The 18800-nt window shown below is 39.0% G+C and overlaps 1 protein-coding gene across 2 annotated transcripts; it reads right to left on the bottom strand.

Moving 5' to 3' along the window:
- Nucleotides 1-118: 118 nt before the first annotated feature.
- On the bottom strand, nucleotides 119-16560 carry TMEM263 (transmembrane protein 263). Of its 2 annotated transcripts, XM_032646044.1 has the most exons (3): nucleotides 16329-16560; nucleotides 6294-6363; nucleotides 119-3291 (listed from the first exon to the last, which is right to left on the bottom strand). In XM_032646044.1, the coding sequence occupies exons 2-3, from the start codon at nucleotides 6355-6357 to the stop codon at nucleotides 3005-3007; spliced, it is 351 nt and encodes a 116-aa protein (XP_032501935.1). In that variant the 5' UTR covers nucleotides 6358-6363; nucleotides 16329-16560; the 3' UTR covers nucleotides 119-3004. The 2 variants fall into 2 exon arrangements, with proteins under 2 accessions (XP_032501935.1, XP_032501936.1); XM_032646045.1 differs by lacking the exons at nucleotides 6294-6363; nucleotides 16329-16560 and adding an exon at nucleotides 5035-6285.
- Nucleotides 16561-18800: the final 2240 nt, after the last annotated feature.

An 18800-nucleotide genomic window follows, 5' to 3' on the forward strand; every position in this document is an offset into this window, starting at 1 on the left:
GGCATCAAAATTCATATTTGGAGATGTTCTGTCATGTTTGTGCATTAGTATCAAAAAATTAAAAAACTGGCTACAGTACTTTCTGAATTTCTATATAACTAAAATTTTCAGACTACCCTGTTTTAAAATTTCCTTTATTTCCTTAGATCTTTATGAAACAGTTCATCTTTTGCAGATCATAGTGCTTTATTAAAGATTCATGTCTTCTTTTCCCATTCCTTTAATACAAAAAAATTTATTCAATCATCAGTTATTTTCATCTGACATTTCACTAAGTACAGGATTCATAACGTCAACATTATTAGATCAGTCATTCAAGTGGGTCACACAAGTTTATTCTCATTGTGCTGAATACCCACTCAAAAGATAAGCTGAATAACAGATGCCTTCAGGTGTATACAACAACCACCTTATTAGCTTCTTGAAGTGAACTAGTACTGTTTAACAGGTCAGATTGCTAGTCTACGAAATAAACAGAAAAAGACTCAAGTGTACAGCTTTACGTATCATCAAATGGCAAGTTCATTTCAACAAGAACGTCTACAACTAACTTCATTTGTACAAGTTCTCTGCTATCATTGCAAAGCCTCTCCTGAACAAAGTTATAATTTAAAATTTAAAACAAACTTGATGAGATAAAATGTACCAGGTGGCTTTTCTGTAGCAGAAATTAATTACAACCATTTTTCCTCAAGCAATTTTAAAGACAAGCAAAGTTGAAAATAAATATTCAAGCATACAGTAAACTGAAGTCTATATTTAGAAATTCAGGTACAAAGCACAGCAGAGCCGATGAAGATAAGAAGATAATTTAGAAATATAAGCTAGCAATGAAGCAATAATTTCTTTCAAATAGCAGGAAACAAATTCTCCAATACCATTACTTAGATCATTTCGTGTTCATCCATTAATTTTGGTTTTTTTTTTTTAAATCCCCTTGCTAATTATGACATTTGACCAGATATACCAACAAATATACCTTTAATCATACTGGATGAAATAAACAACAATTTAATTTTTGATTAACTTCCTAATGACTTTCCAGTGTTGTATATGGTAGAAAGGTTCAAGAACCTTTGTGGATTTACTTCAATCTCTGCTGGTATTTATGAAAGCTTTTAAAAGCTAAGTTTTGTTCTTACCCATTTGTTGATCCACATTATTAATGTAAAACTCTTAGTGGGTTGCAAACAAACACTTAAGCTTTGGGTGTTGGAGTGATCTAAGTTCTCAGGAATGCTGTTTTGACTTACTCCAGAGCATCACCTCCTTTCTTCCCCTTGCTTGTTAAAAAAAAAAAAAAAAGTCTGCAGAATGGTGGCAAATTTCCAAACTTAAGTGAAGGAAAATTAAGATTTTTCAGGCTGGGATTAAACCCTTGGTTAAGAGAAATGCCACTTTTAAAATTTTTATGAAACTGAACATGAAACAAAAAAAGGATGAATTCGGGCTTCCCTGGTGGCGCAGTGGTTGGGAGTCCGCCTGCCGATGCAGGGGACACGGGTTTGTGCCCTGGTCCGGGAAGATCCCACATGCCGCAGAGCGGCTTGATTCGTGAGCCATGGCCGCTGAGCCTGCGCGTCCCGAGCCTGCGCGTCCGGAGCCTGTGCTCTGCAACAGGAGAGGCCGCGGCAGTGAGAGGCCCGCGTACCGCAAAAAAAAAAAAAAAAAAAAAAAAAAAAAGATGAATTCCAGCTAAGTCATATTCTTTTAGAATGAATGAGACATGATGAGACGTTAATGAGACACAACACACTTATCATCCGTAACCAAAAAATTCAATTTCCTGCCTGAAGTTGACTTGGAAAATGGTACAAAGTTTACAGCTGCTTTAAAGGAGTGTAAGATGACATTTTAAAAGCCTGTCAAACAGAAAGCAGTTACATATATTTTACATTCAAAACTAATCTATGGAGCCCATTCCGTTCAATTTAAGAGTCAGCCCCCACACATCTGTGGCTGCTTTCACTGTGTTTTTTGAAAGGGGTACTGCTAGTAATTTAAGCCATCCTGGAGACAAAATAGGTATGAAGAATTTTTTATATCTTGGATGCTTTAGGTAATTCTTAAGAACTTAAAATGATTTATGTTTTCCTCCTTAATATGAAACTCATTTATTAACACAGCTTCTGACCAGCAAAGAAATGTTCCTTAGGCACTGTGAGGTTTATTAATGATGGAGCATGAACCCAGGTTGAAGTGTACAATTTGGTTATAACTACTGACAGTTATCAAACACTATCCTAATCTGCTGAGAGCAAGAAATGCCTTTATGTCACTAATCCTGAGATTCTTGAGGGAAAACTAATTTCACAAACAACTTTTGAAAGAATCCATATATAATAATAATCCTAAGAACTGCACATATTCAGGGTATTAGAAAAGATGTTTTCTTTTGTAAGGCATCAATGATTAAATTAATATAATGCCTATCTAACAAAAGATGGTTAATACTCATAAAACCATGAATCTTTTCTTTTAAACTTCTCTAGTTTCTGCTACTTTTACCATCTTAAATAAGAAAAGAATGCCTCTTTGTCTAATCAACTATGGTTATTAAAAAAGCTAAGACATCTGAAACTATTAGGCACATCAAAGGTACATTTATGTAGGTCAAGGTTCCCTTCTTAAGGGGCAGATGAGTTACCTGGCACATTATACATATGGAACTGTAAAGATCATCCACTAAATTCAACTTTCACATTTTTAGTTAAACTGAAAGACTTATGTAGTAAATATTCAAATATACCTTATCTTTAGTTACAACTGAATAAGTGTAACATTTTACCAGATAAAAAGCTGGAATTTAAGTATGAGACACCTTCATACACTGTGCTAGTATTGGTCTCTTCCTTTTAGACAAAAGCCAGTCAGTCATCAATACTTTCAACACAGCAGTTAGAAGATAAACGTCCAAAACAGGTGACTTGGTTGTAGTCTGTAATTTAGCAATTCAATGCCACTGGCATCATAATGCTGTGGAGAGCAAGTGTATCTCCATATTTTAGTCAGATTTGTCTTTCTTCTTTCCTGTTAAGGGCACTTTGTTTACAACAGCAGAACCAACAGCTGTAACACCTCCAGCCACAGCAGACACGCCCCCTTTCACCAGCCCTATTCCCATGGAAGGTACAGTTGTAACAGCTGTTTTGGTCACCTCCAGACTCTTTCCACCAATCCAAGCCACACCACCAATGGTGGCACCAACGGCTCCTTTTGTAACACTGAAGATACCCCCAGTCACACGGGACAGCATGCCTGGTTGCTGCTGTGGGTGATCTTTCATTGAACCTAATAAGAGAAAATATCGTAAGACAGTCAAATGTAAGTCTTTATAAGAACAGTACAAATCACTGAGTAACCTTCCTAACAACCAGCAGATTGTACTGAAAAGGTCAACCACATAAATACGTATCTGATCAAGACATCAAGAGCTCTTCCCTCAAGGGTATAGTTGTACATGTTTTTAAAACATCTTGGTCCAATGCTAAGTCTTAGTATCTATGAGAAGAAATCCTTTAGACACTAGACAACTTTCATAAAATGGAAGACTATTTTAAATGTCTCCTTGATTTATAGTTTTACTGCTTTTAATAAAAACATCTTTATTTTATATCCTAAAAGGAGCATGAAAAAATAAAAAGATATATATATTTAGCCCTTATTTCCTTGATAGAATTCAATCAGTCATCACTGAAACAACCTTCTTCATTTAAAGCACTGGTTCTCAGGTATGGTCTGGAACCCTTGAGTATCCCCAGGACCACTTCGGGGTAAAAACTGCTTTCATAATAATATTAACATGTCATTTGTCTTTCACTTTCATTCTGTCACCAGTCTAAAACAGAATTTTCCAGAAGCTAAATGATGGGCAGTAACACAACAGACTAAACACAGAAGACTAAACTGTGAGAATCTAGCTCTCTTCTATTAATCCAAATATTAAAGAGATTTGCAAAAATTTTAAAACCATGTCGGAAATTCTCTGGTGGTCCAGTGGTTAGGACTCTGCACTTTCACTGCCAAGGGCCTGGATTTGATCCCTGATCGGGAAACTAAGATCCCACAAGCCACACGGTATGGCCACAAACAAATCACCCTGCTCACAATTTTTTTTTTGTTTTGGAAAATAGTTTCATATTTTTCAAAAAATATGTTAATATGTAATGGGCCTACTGAGTTCTTTTCATAATAAAATACTTAATTTCTGTTTTTATTGTTAATATGGCAAATATCAACAAAGATATAGCTCTTTGGAATCCTCAATTTTTTTTAAAGTAGAAAGCATCCTGAGACAAAATAATTTGAGAACCACTTAAATATACTTGGGTTTCTATTCTATGTGTTCCTTAATAATGTATTTAAAGAGCTAATATTATATGTAAAAATAGGAAAATTATTCATCACTTAAAATCCTGTTACCTACATATAATCTTTTTTGTAACATGGAGAAACCAGAGCTATGGTTAATACTTCCACTGCCTCAGTAATTTTTATAAAAGAGAGTATGTGATTTAAGTATCTAGTTTGTAAAAGCTCTTCATATACTCCCAGAAAAGGTAACATCAGTATGAGATATTCAGATTTATTGTCACGAGTCTTTTCTCTTTGGTTTCTTTGTTTAATAGAGGCACTCAAACTGGCATGTAACCCCAAACTCCAACATAAAATGACTAGCAGGAAGATTTCATAAAAATTTGCTTCTGCCAGCCTCAAACACACACAGACCTTTTCTCCTTCATAATCTAATGACTCAGGCGGTGACAACACATAAGCAATAGTGTTTTTATTTTTTTAAACTTCATGAAAAAATACTTGGTAACTATACAGTTCAGGCTATAACCACTAAAAAGGTATAATCTCACACAAGAAAGGTAAATTCTTGGGTACGTAAGTTCAACTAAGACACCCAAAGCTACTATAACCTAGCAGAATGTGGTTATCAGAGAAGGTAACATTAGAAAACCAACAATATTTGAAAGAGAAAAAAAATCTGAAAATTGAGTTTCTTTAAATACACAGACACAAATTTACCTTGAGTAAGATTTTCTTTTCACTGTTTGGAGATTTTACATCCTTTCACAGGAAGAAAGTCTCATTGATTAGTCAAAATAGCTCACTGATGAAGATATAGCAATGGCTAAATTTATAAAACCAACTGTTTAATTGAAACTGAGTAATAAACATAGTTAATATAAAAATTTTTAAATAGCTGAAATAAAAGGCTTAAGACATAGATAAGCATTTGAATATATTAATTATAAAATTATGATGGAAAGGATTACATAAGTGGTCATTCTTTTGTAATCAAGGTTAGTAACACTAGGAAAAGGGGAAAATCTTGATTTGAGGATAAAACAGATAACTACCTCATGCTGAATACCTCATTAGTATTATCCTGCTATGCCAAATTTGGTGTACATGCATTTAATGAAGGCAATTTTTCTTAGTGAAATCAGATACATACTAATGCTGTTGATCTCTTAATTACAGTGTACTCTTTTTTAAAAATTACAGTGTACTCTTAATTACCACCATATAAATTATCCACTTTGCAGACTACTTTTAACAGGTTGCCAATATAAAGACATCCCTGAGGCTGTTCTCTTAACAATCATGCTCCTGGACAGCCTTTATCGCTTTCCTGACTTCTTTCTCATAAGTCCTTCCTAACTTTCTCACTGAGCCCTAACTTTTCTTTTCAAAACTCTAGACTACTAGTCCTTAAAAATAAAGGGAGAAAATAAAGAAAACAGCTACTCTGTTTCTGTACATAGTGAGGACATGCATGTGTGCATTTAGTGTTTCCAAAGATTTTTGAAGGTAAGAATAAAATGATTCCTGATGTCACAATTTTCACACCAAAAAATAAATTAAGCAGACACTAAAACCATGTATTAAAAAAGGAAGAGTTACCCATTATAATGTAATGAATAGCAGGAGTTTAACAACAAATCTCAAGTGCCTCTTGAAGTGAGTTTTCATATGCATGACATAACCTAGTCCATCCTTCCTCTACACCTCACCCAACTCTTTACAAGTGAAAGGATACTCGTGAAATGGTCTTAAAAGAGTAGCAGAAAAATATTGATAGACCTTATATAAAAGTTACATTATGTCCCCATTTACCAATATCTATGCTTTCTTATTAAAAGCTAAAAATGTTTAAGTATTTTTGGAACACATTTACTGACAAGGAAAACAGGTTATGTTACTTTAAAGTTAATGAAAACAATCAGAAGTTTAATTCACTAGGATTTTTTTCATTCTTAGTATCACAGATGCATACTTACCTTCTGGTGGTTCATCACTAAGGTATGATGGGATTTCTTGTTGATTTTTATCTGTCTGATTCATGATCTCCTAAAAAACACACACATTTCATTTTAATTTCAACATCTGAGACTACCTCGTTTTATATGCTTGATCAAGACTTAATCAACTTTATTCAGATAAACAACATTTTACTTATTTTTTTTTATTTTGGCTGAGCCGCACAACCGGGGATTGAACCCCGGGCCACAGCAGTGAAAGTGCAGGATCCTAATTACTAGACCACCAGCAAATCCCTGATAAACAACATTTTTAAAACAACCATAACAAGACTACTTCACCTTGTCTGTCTTCTACTTTGTGGTGTTTGAGAAATACTTTCAATTATACTAGCGTACAACATAAATCTTATCTCAAATCAAGCAAAGATTGGCAGGCATGGTACAAGCTTTCCTATGTTGTTACTGCTGCTTCAACTGAAATTGAAAATTACCAACTGAAAGAAAGTTGGAAGGTGGGGGTTAGCAGACAAAAATTTTAAGTGCCTCCTCCTACGGAATTTATTTCACAACAGACTCAAAGAAAAACCTATACTATGAACTAAAAAACATGTTCTATCTGAAAATTTCCTCAAAAACATGACATTCTTCTCCTATAAAGATGACAGCACCAATATGAATCACTAAGAGAAGGATTTTGATTACTTTTTTTTTTTTTTTTTTCTTTCCCCCGGTACGCGGGCCTCTCCCGTCGCGGAGCAACAGGCTCCAGACGCGCAGGCTCAGCGGCCATGGCTCACAGGCGCAGCCACTCCACGGCATGTGGGATCATCCCAGACAGGGGCACGAACCCGTGTCCCCTGCATCGGCAGGCGGACTCTCAACCACTGCGCCACCAGGGAAGCCCATGGTTACTTTTTAATTGTTACTTTTAGAACTCGTATGAACAGAAGTAGCAAAAGAATTCAAAATCCACTATAAAAAAAAAAATATATATATATATATATATATATATATATATATATATATATACTATAGACTACGTCTAAGTACAAGTAATAATGGAAACTAAGAAATAACATAAGCTATGTTGGGATGAAGAACACATAAACTTTCTTTTCCCAATCTCCTTACTTTCTTTTTTTTTTTTTTTTTTTTTTTTTTTTGCGGTACGCGGGCCTCTCACTGCTGTGGCCTCTCCCGTCGCGGAGCACAGGCTCCGGATGTGCAGGCTCAGCGGCCATGGCTCACGGGCCCAGGCGCTCCGCAGCATGTGGGATCTTCCCAGACCGGGGCATGAACCCGCGTCCCCTGCATCGGCAGGCGGCCTCTCAACCACTGCGCCACCAGGGAAGCCCCTCCTTACTTTCTTAAAATATTTGATTTTATATTCCATTGACTAAGTAAAGACTAAAACAAGTCAAGATTGGTCTAAAAGCTTTCTTGCTTGGCCAGAAAACTAGGGTTGTGATCCCAGTAGTCAACTAAGTATTTCTTAGTCATAAAACCATGAAGCCTAAATTACTGTATCTGTACCTATATAATACAACAGATTTTAAAGGATATTGTAAAATCCTGCCATCTGCAAAACAACATGGATGAACCTTGAGGACATTATGCTAAGTGAAATAAGTCAGACATAGAAAGACAAATACTATATTATGTCACTTATATATATGGAATCTAAAAAGGCCAAGCTCATAGAAAGGTGGTTGCACGGGGCCGGGGGTGTGGGGTAGGGGAAATAAGACGTTGGTCAAAGGGTACAAGCTTCCTGTTACAAGAGGAATAAGTTCTGAGGACCTAATGCACAGCATGATGACTGTAGTTAAAACTACTGTATTGTATACTTGAAAGTTGCTACAAGTAGATCTTAAAATGTTCTCACCATAACAACAAGAGTAATTATATGAGTTGAAGGATGTGTTAACTAACCTTAATCTGGTAAACATTCTGCAATATATATGTGTATCAAACCATTACATTATACACCTTAAACTTACACAATGCTGTATGTCAATTATATCTCAATAAAGCTGGGGAAAAAAAGAATATTGTGAAAACTACCAATGTACTTTAATACGCTGATTAAAAATTTATTGAGTACCTACTAAGGGTCATGTTTTAGGTGCACAGGATATAGCTGTGATCAATACAGACCAAAAAAATCTCTGCCATCATGAACATTCCATATTGGCTAGTGGGGAAGACAATAAATACATATTCAAAGAATATACTGTTTATCAGATGGTGTTAAATGCTATGGAGAAAAAGGCATGAAGGGGAAGAGGATGTGATATTTTAAATGGGAGAGTCTGTGAAGGCCTCATTGTGGTGACATCCCAAAGGAGGTTAAGGATATAAGATATCCTTTCTGCCTTGAGGGCTCTTGGGTCAAGAGCCCTCAGGACAGAAAAAACAGTAAATGCAAAGGTCCTGAGGTAGGAGCTTACTACAGACAAGAAGGAACAGCCAGAAAAATGTGTTAGGGGCTGCAGCAAAAGGCAGTAGAAGAAGAGGTCAAAGAGTGAGGTCTGGATGACATAGGCCCATACAGGCCATCGTGGCAATTAGCTTTTTAACTCTGAGATGGGGAGCCAGTGAAAGGCACTGACCAGAGGGGTAATGTGTTCTGATTTACACTTTTTAAAGATCATTCTGGCTGTGTGGGGAGAACAAGCAATCAGAAAGCAAGAACAGAGACAGAAGGACCAATTGGGAGACTTAATGTTTTCAAGGCTCACATGTATTGCAACGTTTATCAGAACTAAATTTAAGTGGTCAAAGAAGGGTCAGGGAAGTTCCCCTTTCCTTTATGACTCCTACTGCTTTCAGCACCAGATGATCAGATAAAAAGTCATGCATATTTCCTTCTATATTTCAATAATTCAGGCAAAAAACACTGGTGGCAAATGAGGGTGGCAGAGGTAGCAGTGTGAGAAGTGGGATTTTTCAAAGGTAATTTAACTTCATGTAATTCAACTTGAAACATCTTTAAAACCTAAACCCTGTGTAACATGGGACCTCACTGCACCCCACAGCATCCAGCAGCATACGTCCTGTGCTTAAATAAGTATCTTTTAGTTGCTCTAGTGAAAACCCTGACTCAGACCACTGATCAAGAGCACCTAATCTTATGCTGGTCTGGTTTGTCAATTTAGCATTATCATCCCATATACAGTTAAGATTTTTAAAGTGACAGTAAAGATATGTAATCTCTGACAATAAAAACCCCAAAACCTGAGAGTATCAGCTGATGCATTACTGGGAGAAAGAGTTCCTGATTGATTTGCCTTAATTTTAAAACTCCCTTAAGCCAGAAATTAAATTAATTAAATTTATTTCCATTCATATTTATATTTCTTTAATTTATCATCATGGTAAGATCATGAGAAATTATACAGCGTAGTGTTTAAAGTTCTGGAATCAGAGAGCCTGCAGCTGAATCCCAACTTGACTATAAACTATATGGCTGAGGACAAATAACTTCATCAGATCCTTGCTGTTCAAGAAATAGAAATTAAAGATATTCTAGCCCTAACTCTAAGATGGGAATACTATTTAACAATTCAAAACAAAACATGCAGAAGCTCCTGGCAGAATGGCCAGAAGTGTGTGTGTCCCTTCCTGAAGAATAACTATTTTGGAGTCACTTTCTTCCCCATTGGACTGTTAATTCCAAAAGGAGAGACACTTTGTCTACCTTACTCAGCACTGTGATCCCAGTATCTGTATACCAAGAGATCATCTGGCTGATCAACTAATCAATAGATATCACAGTATTCTGTACAGAAATATAGGGATACTATATACACACATACATCTTACATATTTTAGCTGGAGTTTTAAAACAGGTGTGCTAGTAACTGCATACATTTTAAAACTGCTTTTCTGTATATATCCCACAAATCTCTACCAAAAGTCTTAACCTTTTCCTAATACAGAATCCCTTTTTTTAAAAAAATAATTTTTCCACATATATCTATCTTGTAATTTAAAAAAGAAAAAGACCATCATTTTAAAAGAGTAGAGCTGCGGACAACTACAAAATCTCTTAACTGGCCTCCAAGCTTCCGCCTGTGCTCTTCCTTCAGTCTAGCCATGTCATACTCTGCTTAAAACCCTCCAACTGCTTCCTATTTTGCCCAGAATAAAATCCAGAGTCCTTCCCTTTGCCTTTGAGGGCCCAACATCTAATACCCCAATAGCATCTCCTACCACTCTGCCTCTTGCTCAATCCAGCTTGACAACATAGGCTTCCTTGCTCATCTTTTCCTGAAAGGCTCTTCCCCAGTATATGTACCTGACTTGATTCCTTACTTCCTTCAGGTCTTTGTGCAAATGTCCCCTTCTCAGAGGTCTTCCCTGACCACCTTATAATAGATTAGCACCCTCCTTTCCCTATCATTTTCACCTAACACACTGCTCTATTTTCTTCATTGCTTTTATTGTCACTTGATATATATGTTTACTTTGTGTCACTCACAATTAGAATGTAAGCTCTATTGGAACAAAGCTTGGTTTTGTCACTGCTCCATTCCCAGAGCCTTAATTAATGCCTGATGTGTGAGGATACTCAAATACTTGACTTTTTGTATGAAGTAGAACATAACTTGGGTATTAATGTGAGATAAAAGGAGAATATAGGGTGTAAAATTTCTAGCATGAGAAACTAAATAGAAATGATGATGAAGACAGGACTGGAGAGGAGAAGATGGACATTTTTTTAAATGTTTATTGCGCCAAGAACACTTAACAAATAAGTGTACACAGTATTGGTGACTATCGTTCAGTGAAAGGACTTGTTCTTGAACAGCTCTTTGAGATGCCTTCAGGCCATCTACAGGAGACTTTTAGCAGGCAATTGTATTTAAAAGTGCCTGAAAGTCAGCATGAAGTCAGAGTAAGAGTTGAGGTCCTGAGAATGGTCTGAAGTGATACCTGAAGCTGCAAGGGGTGAGTGATATGATCAAGGAAAAGAGCAGTAAGAGAGCAGACCGATAAGCTTATATGGACTGTTCATGTTTAAGAGGTGAGCAAAAGAGAAGCCAGCAAAAACAAACATAATACACCTGAAGATAAATAGTCAAATGAGACAGCCTCATGGAAGGCAAGAGATGAATTTATAAGCTTCCTAAAGATGCATACAATGCAAACATTAAAATAATTTATGAAGATCAAATACTATGGATAAATGTTAATGTTGTATTTAGAGGATATAAAAGGCATGTATCATGAGATACTATTTTTTTTTAAGTGCGCATAAAAAGACTGAAAGTAAATATACCGAAGTGTTAACAAAGATTGCTACTAGGGGGTAGAAATTATACATATGGGGGGAATAGATATATAGTATTTCTACATAGAGAGAAATATATATACTTAACATCTACATTTTAATATTCTACCATAAACATGTATTGATCTTGTAATTAAAGAACAATACATATTTTTAAGTCTTAGAAATCAGTGATACTCATAAAGGATTTTTTTTTTTTTTTTTTTTTTTTTTTTTTGCGGTACGCGGGGCTCTCACTGTTGTGGCCTCTCCCGTTGCAGAGCACAGGCTCCGGACTCGCAGGCTCAGCGGCCATGGCTCACGGGCCCAGCCGCTCCGAGGCACGTGGGATCCTCCCGGACCAGGGCACGAACCCGCGTCCCCTGCATCGGCAGGCGGACTCTCAACCACTGCGCCACCAGGGAAGCCCAGGATATTTTTAAAGATGATACAGTTCATCTACCTAGTTACTGTAGGTAGTTATTGTTATCCTCAAATCAAGTTGATCACCTAAAAAACAATGTTCCTGAATCACAAAATGTTGACTTGAAGAAAAGATTACCCAGTTTTATTCACGGTTATGTTCCCCCACCCTCCCCCAGCCAGCTCCTGACAGCACACAAAGACCTCCACTCTTACAGCTCTTTTCCCTGATTTACAGTTTGAAAATCTTATTTATACTCTTACCATTTTTTTCTTAAGTACATGTTTTGGTTGTAAGCTGACACATAGTATTTGTGTAATAAATGGGATAAAAGTATCATCTGTATCCACATTAACTTGAAGCATCATAAGATGCATACCAATAGATGGTCCAAATTTTTGGCTTAAAAAAAAAAAAGATAACTTCAAGCTAGATTCATGCTCTTCAAATGTACTTCTTTAATAGGCAGTGCTATTCCTGGGGCTTCAAGAACCACAAGAGAGACATGAATTTTACTACACAGTAATTTAAAATAGTTTTGCTTTTAAATACACACTAATTAAAAAGTTAAATGAAAAGTACCTGGGAATTTTTTAAGACAACTAGACTTTCAAGAAATTTCGTTCTTGCCTGGAGCCTCTTTAGGGTATACTCTCAGATTCACCAGCTCTCTCTTCCCTGCCCAACCACGCTCCCACCTCCCCTGAGTTTATGCCGCTCTTAAATTACATTCACAGTTACGTTTACTAGTGTTACCAAGAGTTGCAAACAGGATTATCAATAAAGTAGAAAATCTGGAGTTGTGTAGGTCAGAAGCCTGGCTACCTAGGCCAGAAGAAATGGGCTTTGAAAGCCCTAAGAGGCCACAGAGATTGATTTTTGTTTTGTATACATATATTTTAATGTTTAAGTTTCTTGTATATCACTCGTATTAACAGCAAGTATGTAGTATTCAAATTCCTACAGAACTCTTAGGGTAATAAGAATTATGCAAAAGCTCTAAGTATATGGAATATATTTTTCTGAATCCCTAATTTGATCATAAGACACCAAGTTACCTTATAAAGGTATTTTTGCTAAAATCCTTAACTATCTGTAATGCCATCTATGCTTTTTACTCAATAAACCTTTCCCAACCTCTACATACATATATGTGCCAAATTTTTAGTGATATTACCTCTTTAGGATATTATCACTTTATCACTAGGAGAAATGCTTTTTATATTACCATGCTGTTCATTATCATCATTACATTTTTTTTCTCTTAAATTAGGAATTGTGAAGACAAATATGGCCCTAATCTCCTAAAACTGGAAGAGGTAAATAATCTGCTTAGTAAAATTTTAAAGCACACACGTAAATACAAATAACAACTGACAGTAAAAGTATCAAAAAGACCATTTAAAAATGTTACCCTTAAACAACATTATTAAATTCTATGCAAACCATCTGCCCTAAACTCAACATATACTTGGGTCCCTGCTATGTGCCAGGCACCCTGATAGGCACTAAAGGTTTCAGTGTGATTAAACACACAGAGGACTACACTAAGCCAGAGTTTACAATCCAGTGGTTATATACTTTACCAGCGTTTATCAATTCAGTTGCATTCAAAAACAAAAAAAAAGTCTGCTCTATAGGAGGAACTCATAATGCACAGAAATTTCTATTAAAAAACATAGTTTCTTAAGGAAGGCAATAAAAACAGAAAACAGCCTTGAGATCAGGACAAATAATTTAACTTACTCTATGGACATAAATCAGTTTTACCATTTGGTCCTGACATGTGAACAAACCATTACAGTACCAACAAAAACTGGTCATGTTTTTTTGTAAAGAAATTATGAAATGTGCAAGAGTTCTTTGCTAAAGACTGCAATTCATCAGCAGTTCCTTTAAGCATTTTAGGCCAGGGAGAAATAATTCTTGTCCAGCTGGTAAATATATTGAGCAAGGATTTATAACAACACTATTCCCTAGAGGGTAATTTCTTCTAATAATAGAAATAAGTAAACAATGGACCCCCCCTTTTTTTAAAGGAAAACAGGTGACTCAATGTTGTTTGTGGATATCTGTAACATTTTATATATAAAGTTTTCATTAATAATAAAAACAAAATCTGAAAACAGTACTCAAGTGTGCCTATGGCAACACCCCTCTGTGTACCAAGGGAAGTTAAGAAGCACTAATACATTGTATATGAAGCCTAACTACAAAATACAATGCACAACAGTTTACCTTCAAAGCCACTTCAAAAGTTTCTTATTAAACAGTAACTGCCAATTTCCCTATAAGAAAAAGACTATAAATGAATTAGCTAAATTTTTCTACATATTTTATATATAGGAACTTCGCCGCATCCTCACTCCTATGTTTTAGCTTCTTTGCCAAATAACTATAAGGAGCTTCAAAAAATACATTTATACAGAGCTTTAACTCACATACACCAACAAACTGCACATATTAAAACACCAGCTTACTGTTTTTAGGCTTCTCTAGTTAACCAACTATCCTGAACAGGCTGCTTTTAAAAATGGCCCCTGCCCATTAAATCAACAGCAAGTGAACTACAAGAAATGCACTGAATGTGGCAGGAACGAAAAAGTAATCTGTCAGTAAAACTTACACCTAGTGACAAGTAACAACTGACAGTATCAAAATGACAATTTTTAAGTGTTGCCCTTAAATGAAACATTAAGGAGAATTACAATAACCTATCAAACCAAATAACCAGTACACCAGTCATTTTCACTACATTATACCTCATTAGTTCAACAGATATTTGTGTCCCTACTATGTGTCAGACACTGTGTTAGACACTGAAGTTTCAGCCTGAACGAGAATGTCAAGGCCCTACTCTGAGGGTGTTTATATATAAACCAGTAAGATACCTTCAGGAAGTAGCAAAACAACAACTACTCAATGACTAAAACAAAGAAAGGTAAAGATTTTCCTGGAGTTTAAAAGAAAAAAAAAAAGCGAACCACACACAAGAACTACTTATACTTTTCTAACGATGTTCTCTAAATAAGGGCATATTTTTACTGAGCTTGCTTTCTAGTACATATATTATAACAAAGACTAAAGAAATGAAAGTGAAAAAAATCAAAATAGGATGCATGAGTTTATTAAAAGTTACTTCTTTCTTTAAAAAAACAGACATGGACACATAACACGTAGACATATACCTGTTGATGTGATATCAATATTCCTGGGGAGCCCTTTAGAGCACCCAAACCAGTGGAAGTTTTAAAGGTTAAACAACAGTATAGAACAAATAATCACAGATAGTAAATAAAGTGTTTTCATTTGGAATTAGTTCACAAGGGCAGAATAAATCAAATAAACTCTCCTCCTTCTCTAGGTGTTTCTAAACCTTTGCCGGTGGCCCCTTCCGGAGCCCCCCCTGCCCCCAACTGATCCCTTTGGGCACTAGCAAGTTTTCTTTTTTTTTTTTTTTTTAAGCAGAGGGAGTGACGTGGCAGGAGAGGCAGAAAATGACCCTGTAGGAGCCCTGGCTAGGACTGAGCTCAGCACCTCCTCCCTCCGCTCCACGCTGTACACCCAGCAAACCCTACTCCCACAGGGTTCCAGAATTCCTATGTCTTCTAACGTACAAGAGGCGATCTGTTTAGGAGAGGGGACCTGATCCTAAGTGGGAGCCTGGGGACCAGTCTTGAGGCTGCGTGTGCGTAGCAGGCACGGTTTTTATTTAGACTCGGGAGGCAGTGATGGCACTGGTGGGTGCTCCAGCAGTCCCCCAGTCACCCCCTGGCGCAGTAAGCGCCTCTCTCCACTGCTACACTTCCAAGTTCAGGTTAGGTGTGGGGGTAGGGCTACCTGGGAAGAACACTGAGACAGTCCACTGTTGAAGGATCGTGTACTTGAACCCAAGAGAGTGGTTTATCAACAAGTTAGGAGTTAGCGGGGCGGGGAAGCCCAGCACGCAGCCCCTCTGCCGCATCCCTCTCCTCTCGCAGGCTGCTGGCGCCCTCCCACCCCCATTTCCCCGGTCTGATACCCCAGGACCTAAGAAGTCAGGCGGAAGCGTCCAAGGAGGGTCCCCAATCTCAAACCACGGCGGGTGAGCCAGAGACACGTAAAAGGGGGTAACCCGGCCAGCGAACCTCCACCCGGCCCCAACATCGTCCAGCCCCTCCCCCTTCCCCGCTAAGCAGCAACACCCCCCCACACACAAAAAAAAAGAAAAAGGCCCCGCTCCGAGCACCCAGGCCAGGGCAGGGAGACGGTGAGGTGCAGAAGAGCTAACAGAGCTAACGGAAAAAGGCAACAGAGAAAAGGGCAGGAAGAAGCCGGGACGGCGCCCCCTACCCTCCCGGCCCGACTTACTCACCGCCGGGTCGGGGGCCGGCGCCGGGGCCGGGCGGAGCAGCGGGCAGCACCGAGGAGGGCTGAGGCGGCCTGAGCGGCGGGCACAGCCTGGGGTAACTGCGGGCTCCGGAGACGCCTCCTCTGGCAGGGGAGCCAGAAGACAAGGTTGGCGACGGTGCCTTCTGGCTGCGGACGTGGCGCCGGACGCGGCGCCGGACGCGACCCGCCCCCTCCACCGCCTCCTCCGCTCCCGCCTCCTCCCGCGACTCGCTCTCCGACGCGCACGCGCACCCCGAGCCCCTCCCGCTCCTATCCGGCACACGCCCACCCGTTTCTCGAACTGCCCAGCCCTCCCAGCCACCCCCAGCCTGTCGCCTCCCGACGTGCGCACGCGCCAGGATCCCTCCCGCCCCGCCGGCCAACTCCCGCCCCTTCGCCTGCCTGGTGGCACCGCGAGAACCCAGGGCCGGCCTGTGCGCACCTCCTCCTGGGCCTCCCGCCCCTTTTCCCCGCCGTCCAATCAGATCGTGCGAGGGGCACGGGGCCTCGAGAATCCGTAGACGGCGGCCCTGCGGACAGAGCAGTAACGACTGCGGCTTCCAGAAGTCCTCGTTACGCTGCGAGTAACGGTCGCTCCGAATTCCGAACCTTCGCCCTAGGGAAGATGAGACGGTCGCCAGTTTCTCCGGCTCTTCGTCCGGGGCCTCGACATTCCCTCACCTGCTTCCCCTCAGGAGAGTGACGAGCTAGGCCAGCTCTCTGCCCTTCTCTTTGGGGCTCTCTACGAGCCTCTGTATACTGTCCAGGTGACAGGGGTGACAAGAGAGACAGTGCTCACTTATTATTGTTGTTGTTGAGAGACATTACTCATTTATTATTGTTGTTGTTACCATTATTATTTGAAATCTCCTCTGCCCTAGAATTGAGCTTCTTGAGAGTAAGAACTCCGGTTCGTCGTCGTCACCCACCGCTTACCGCAGTGCCGAGGGTTCGCCAGGCGCTAGCAGTTTGCTGAAGAGAGTGGGTGTTTATAGTGAAAAGAGAAGTGAGTTGGAAATTAGAAAACCTGGCTTCGCGCGCCTCCCTCGCCATCTGCCGCCTGGCGCGGCGCCTCTTGAGGTCTCCCCGCCTAGGCCGAGGCTCTGCTCGCCGTTCTGGAAGGTGTTGAGAAGAGTGTAGCGGTAAGAGGATAGTGTCTGGACCTAAACCCCTTGTGAGGTGAGGCATCTGTTAACTTTTCTCTGCCTCTCTTTGCACACCTATAAAACGAAGATGACAGGAAGTCCATCATAGGTTTTTCTAGAGAATCAAAGGAGATGGTGGGTGTGAAAGGGGTCTGTAAACAATTCCTGTGTAGGTGTGAGATCTTCCTTCACAATTCGGTTAGCAAGACAAAACATACCCTCATGTGTGTAAATAACCTTACAAAGTGTTTCTTCGAATGCAAAATAATCAGGGAGGGGCAACTGAAGGATATGTATTGACAAGACCCAGAAAAGGACATGTTAACCAAGGAAAGCTGCCTTTGAGCCAGGTCTTAAATAGAGTGGACCAAATATAGTCTGTGGTTCCAGCCTAATGACCGATTTTTCAAAGCAGCGGCTTAAATCCACTTAGACCATTGTTCTGGGACAGTCAAGATATTTTAGTTTTCCAGACCTTAAAGGAGAAATGAAATAATCTTGTTACTTTATGATTTGGATGGTTAGCAGGATCTGTGGTTTGTCGTGTTTACCCAGCATGTGAAGAGGTGCGAAGCAACTCTATTTTCTTGTTATCACAGAAACCACTTAATATGTGACCTTTCCAGCATGAATGCTAGGCAGACTTTACTGGCACCATTACCTGGACTATTTTTGGTTTTCCTTTTTCTGCCGCAATCCTTCTTAATCTTTTCTGTGATATAATAATGATAACTAAGACTTATTTAACGTTAAGTTTCTAACATGTACTCCAATAATCCAATGAGGCAAGTACTATTATTATCCCCATATTCATATAAGGAAACTGAGGCATAGAGAAGTTAGATAATTTACTCAAGGGCCCACAGCTAGTGGAAGGCAGACCCTGGAATCAAACAATTTTTTCTGACTCTGGGGCCTTAACCACTGTATTCTGAGAAAGAGAAAAGCAGTCCCTGACATCGAGTAGCTGGAATGGTGCTATCAGCTAGGTCTTTCTGTTGCTAGGAGCTGGCCTGGCACAGCTAGGCTTTGGTATCTTCTGTTGAATATAAACTGTTTCAGAGAACATCAGCATCAGAAAAGGCCATTTCATGATTGTGATGGATCAGGACAAAAATAAGACTACTCCATAATCATATCTGAACACAGACAAAAACATGAACCTTATCTAAGCCAACAAATGAAATACACAGACTGGAAATATCAGACTATATGAGGGGCTGTTACTTCTTTACTAATTACAGCTTTATCCTCATTCTAGTCTTCCCTTTTTCTCTATAATATTTATTAAGGGGGACTTCCTTGGTGGC

Source organism: Phocoena sinus, chromosome 10 (assembly GCF_008692025.1).
Source record: "Phocoena sinus isolate mPhoSin1 chromosome 10, mPhoSin1.pri, whole genome shotgun sequence".
NCBI classification, from domain to species: Eukaryota; Metazoa; Chordata; class Mammalia; order Artiodactyla; family Phocoenidae; genus Phocoena; species Phocoena sinus.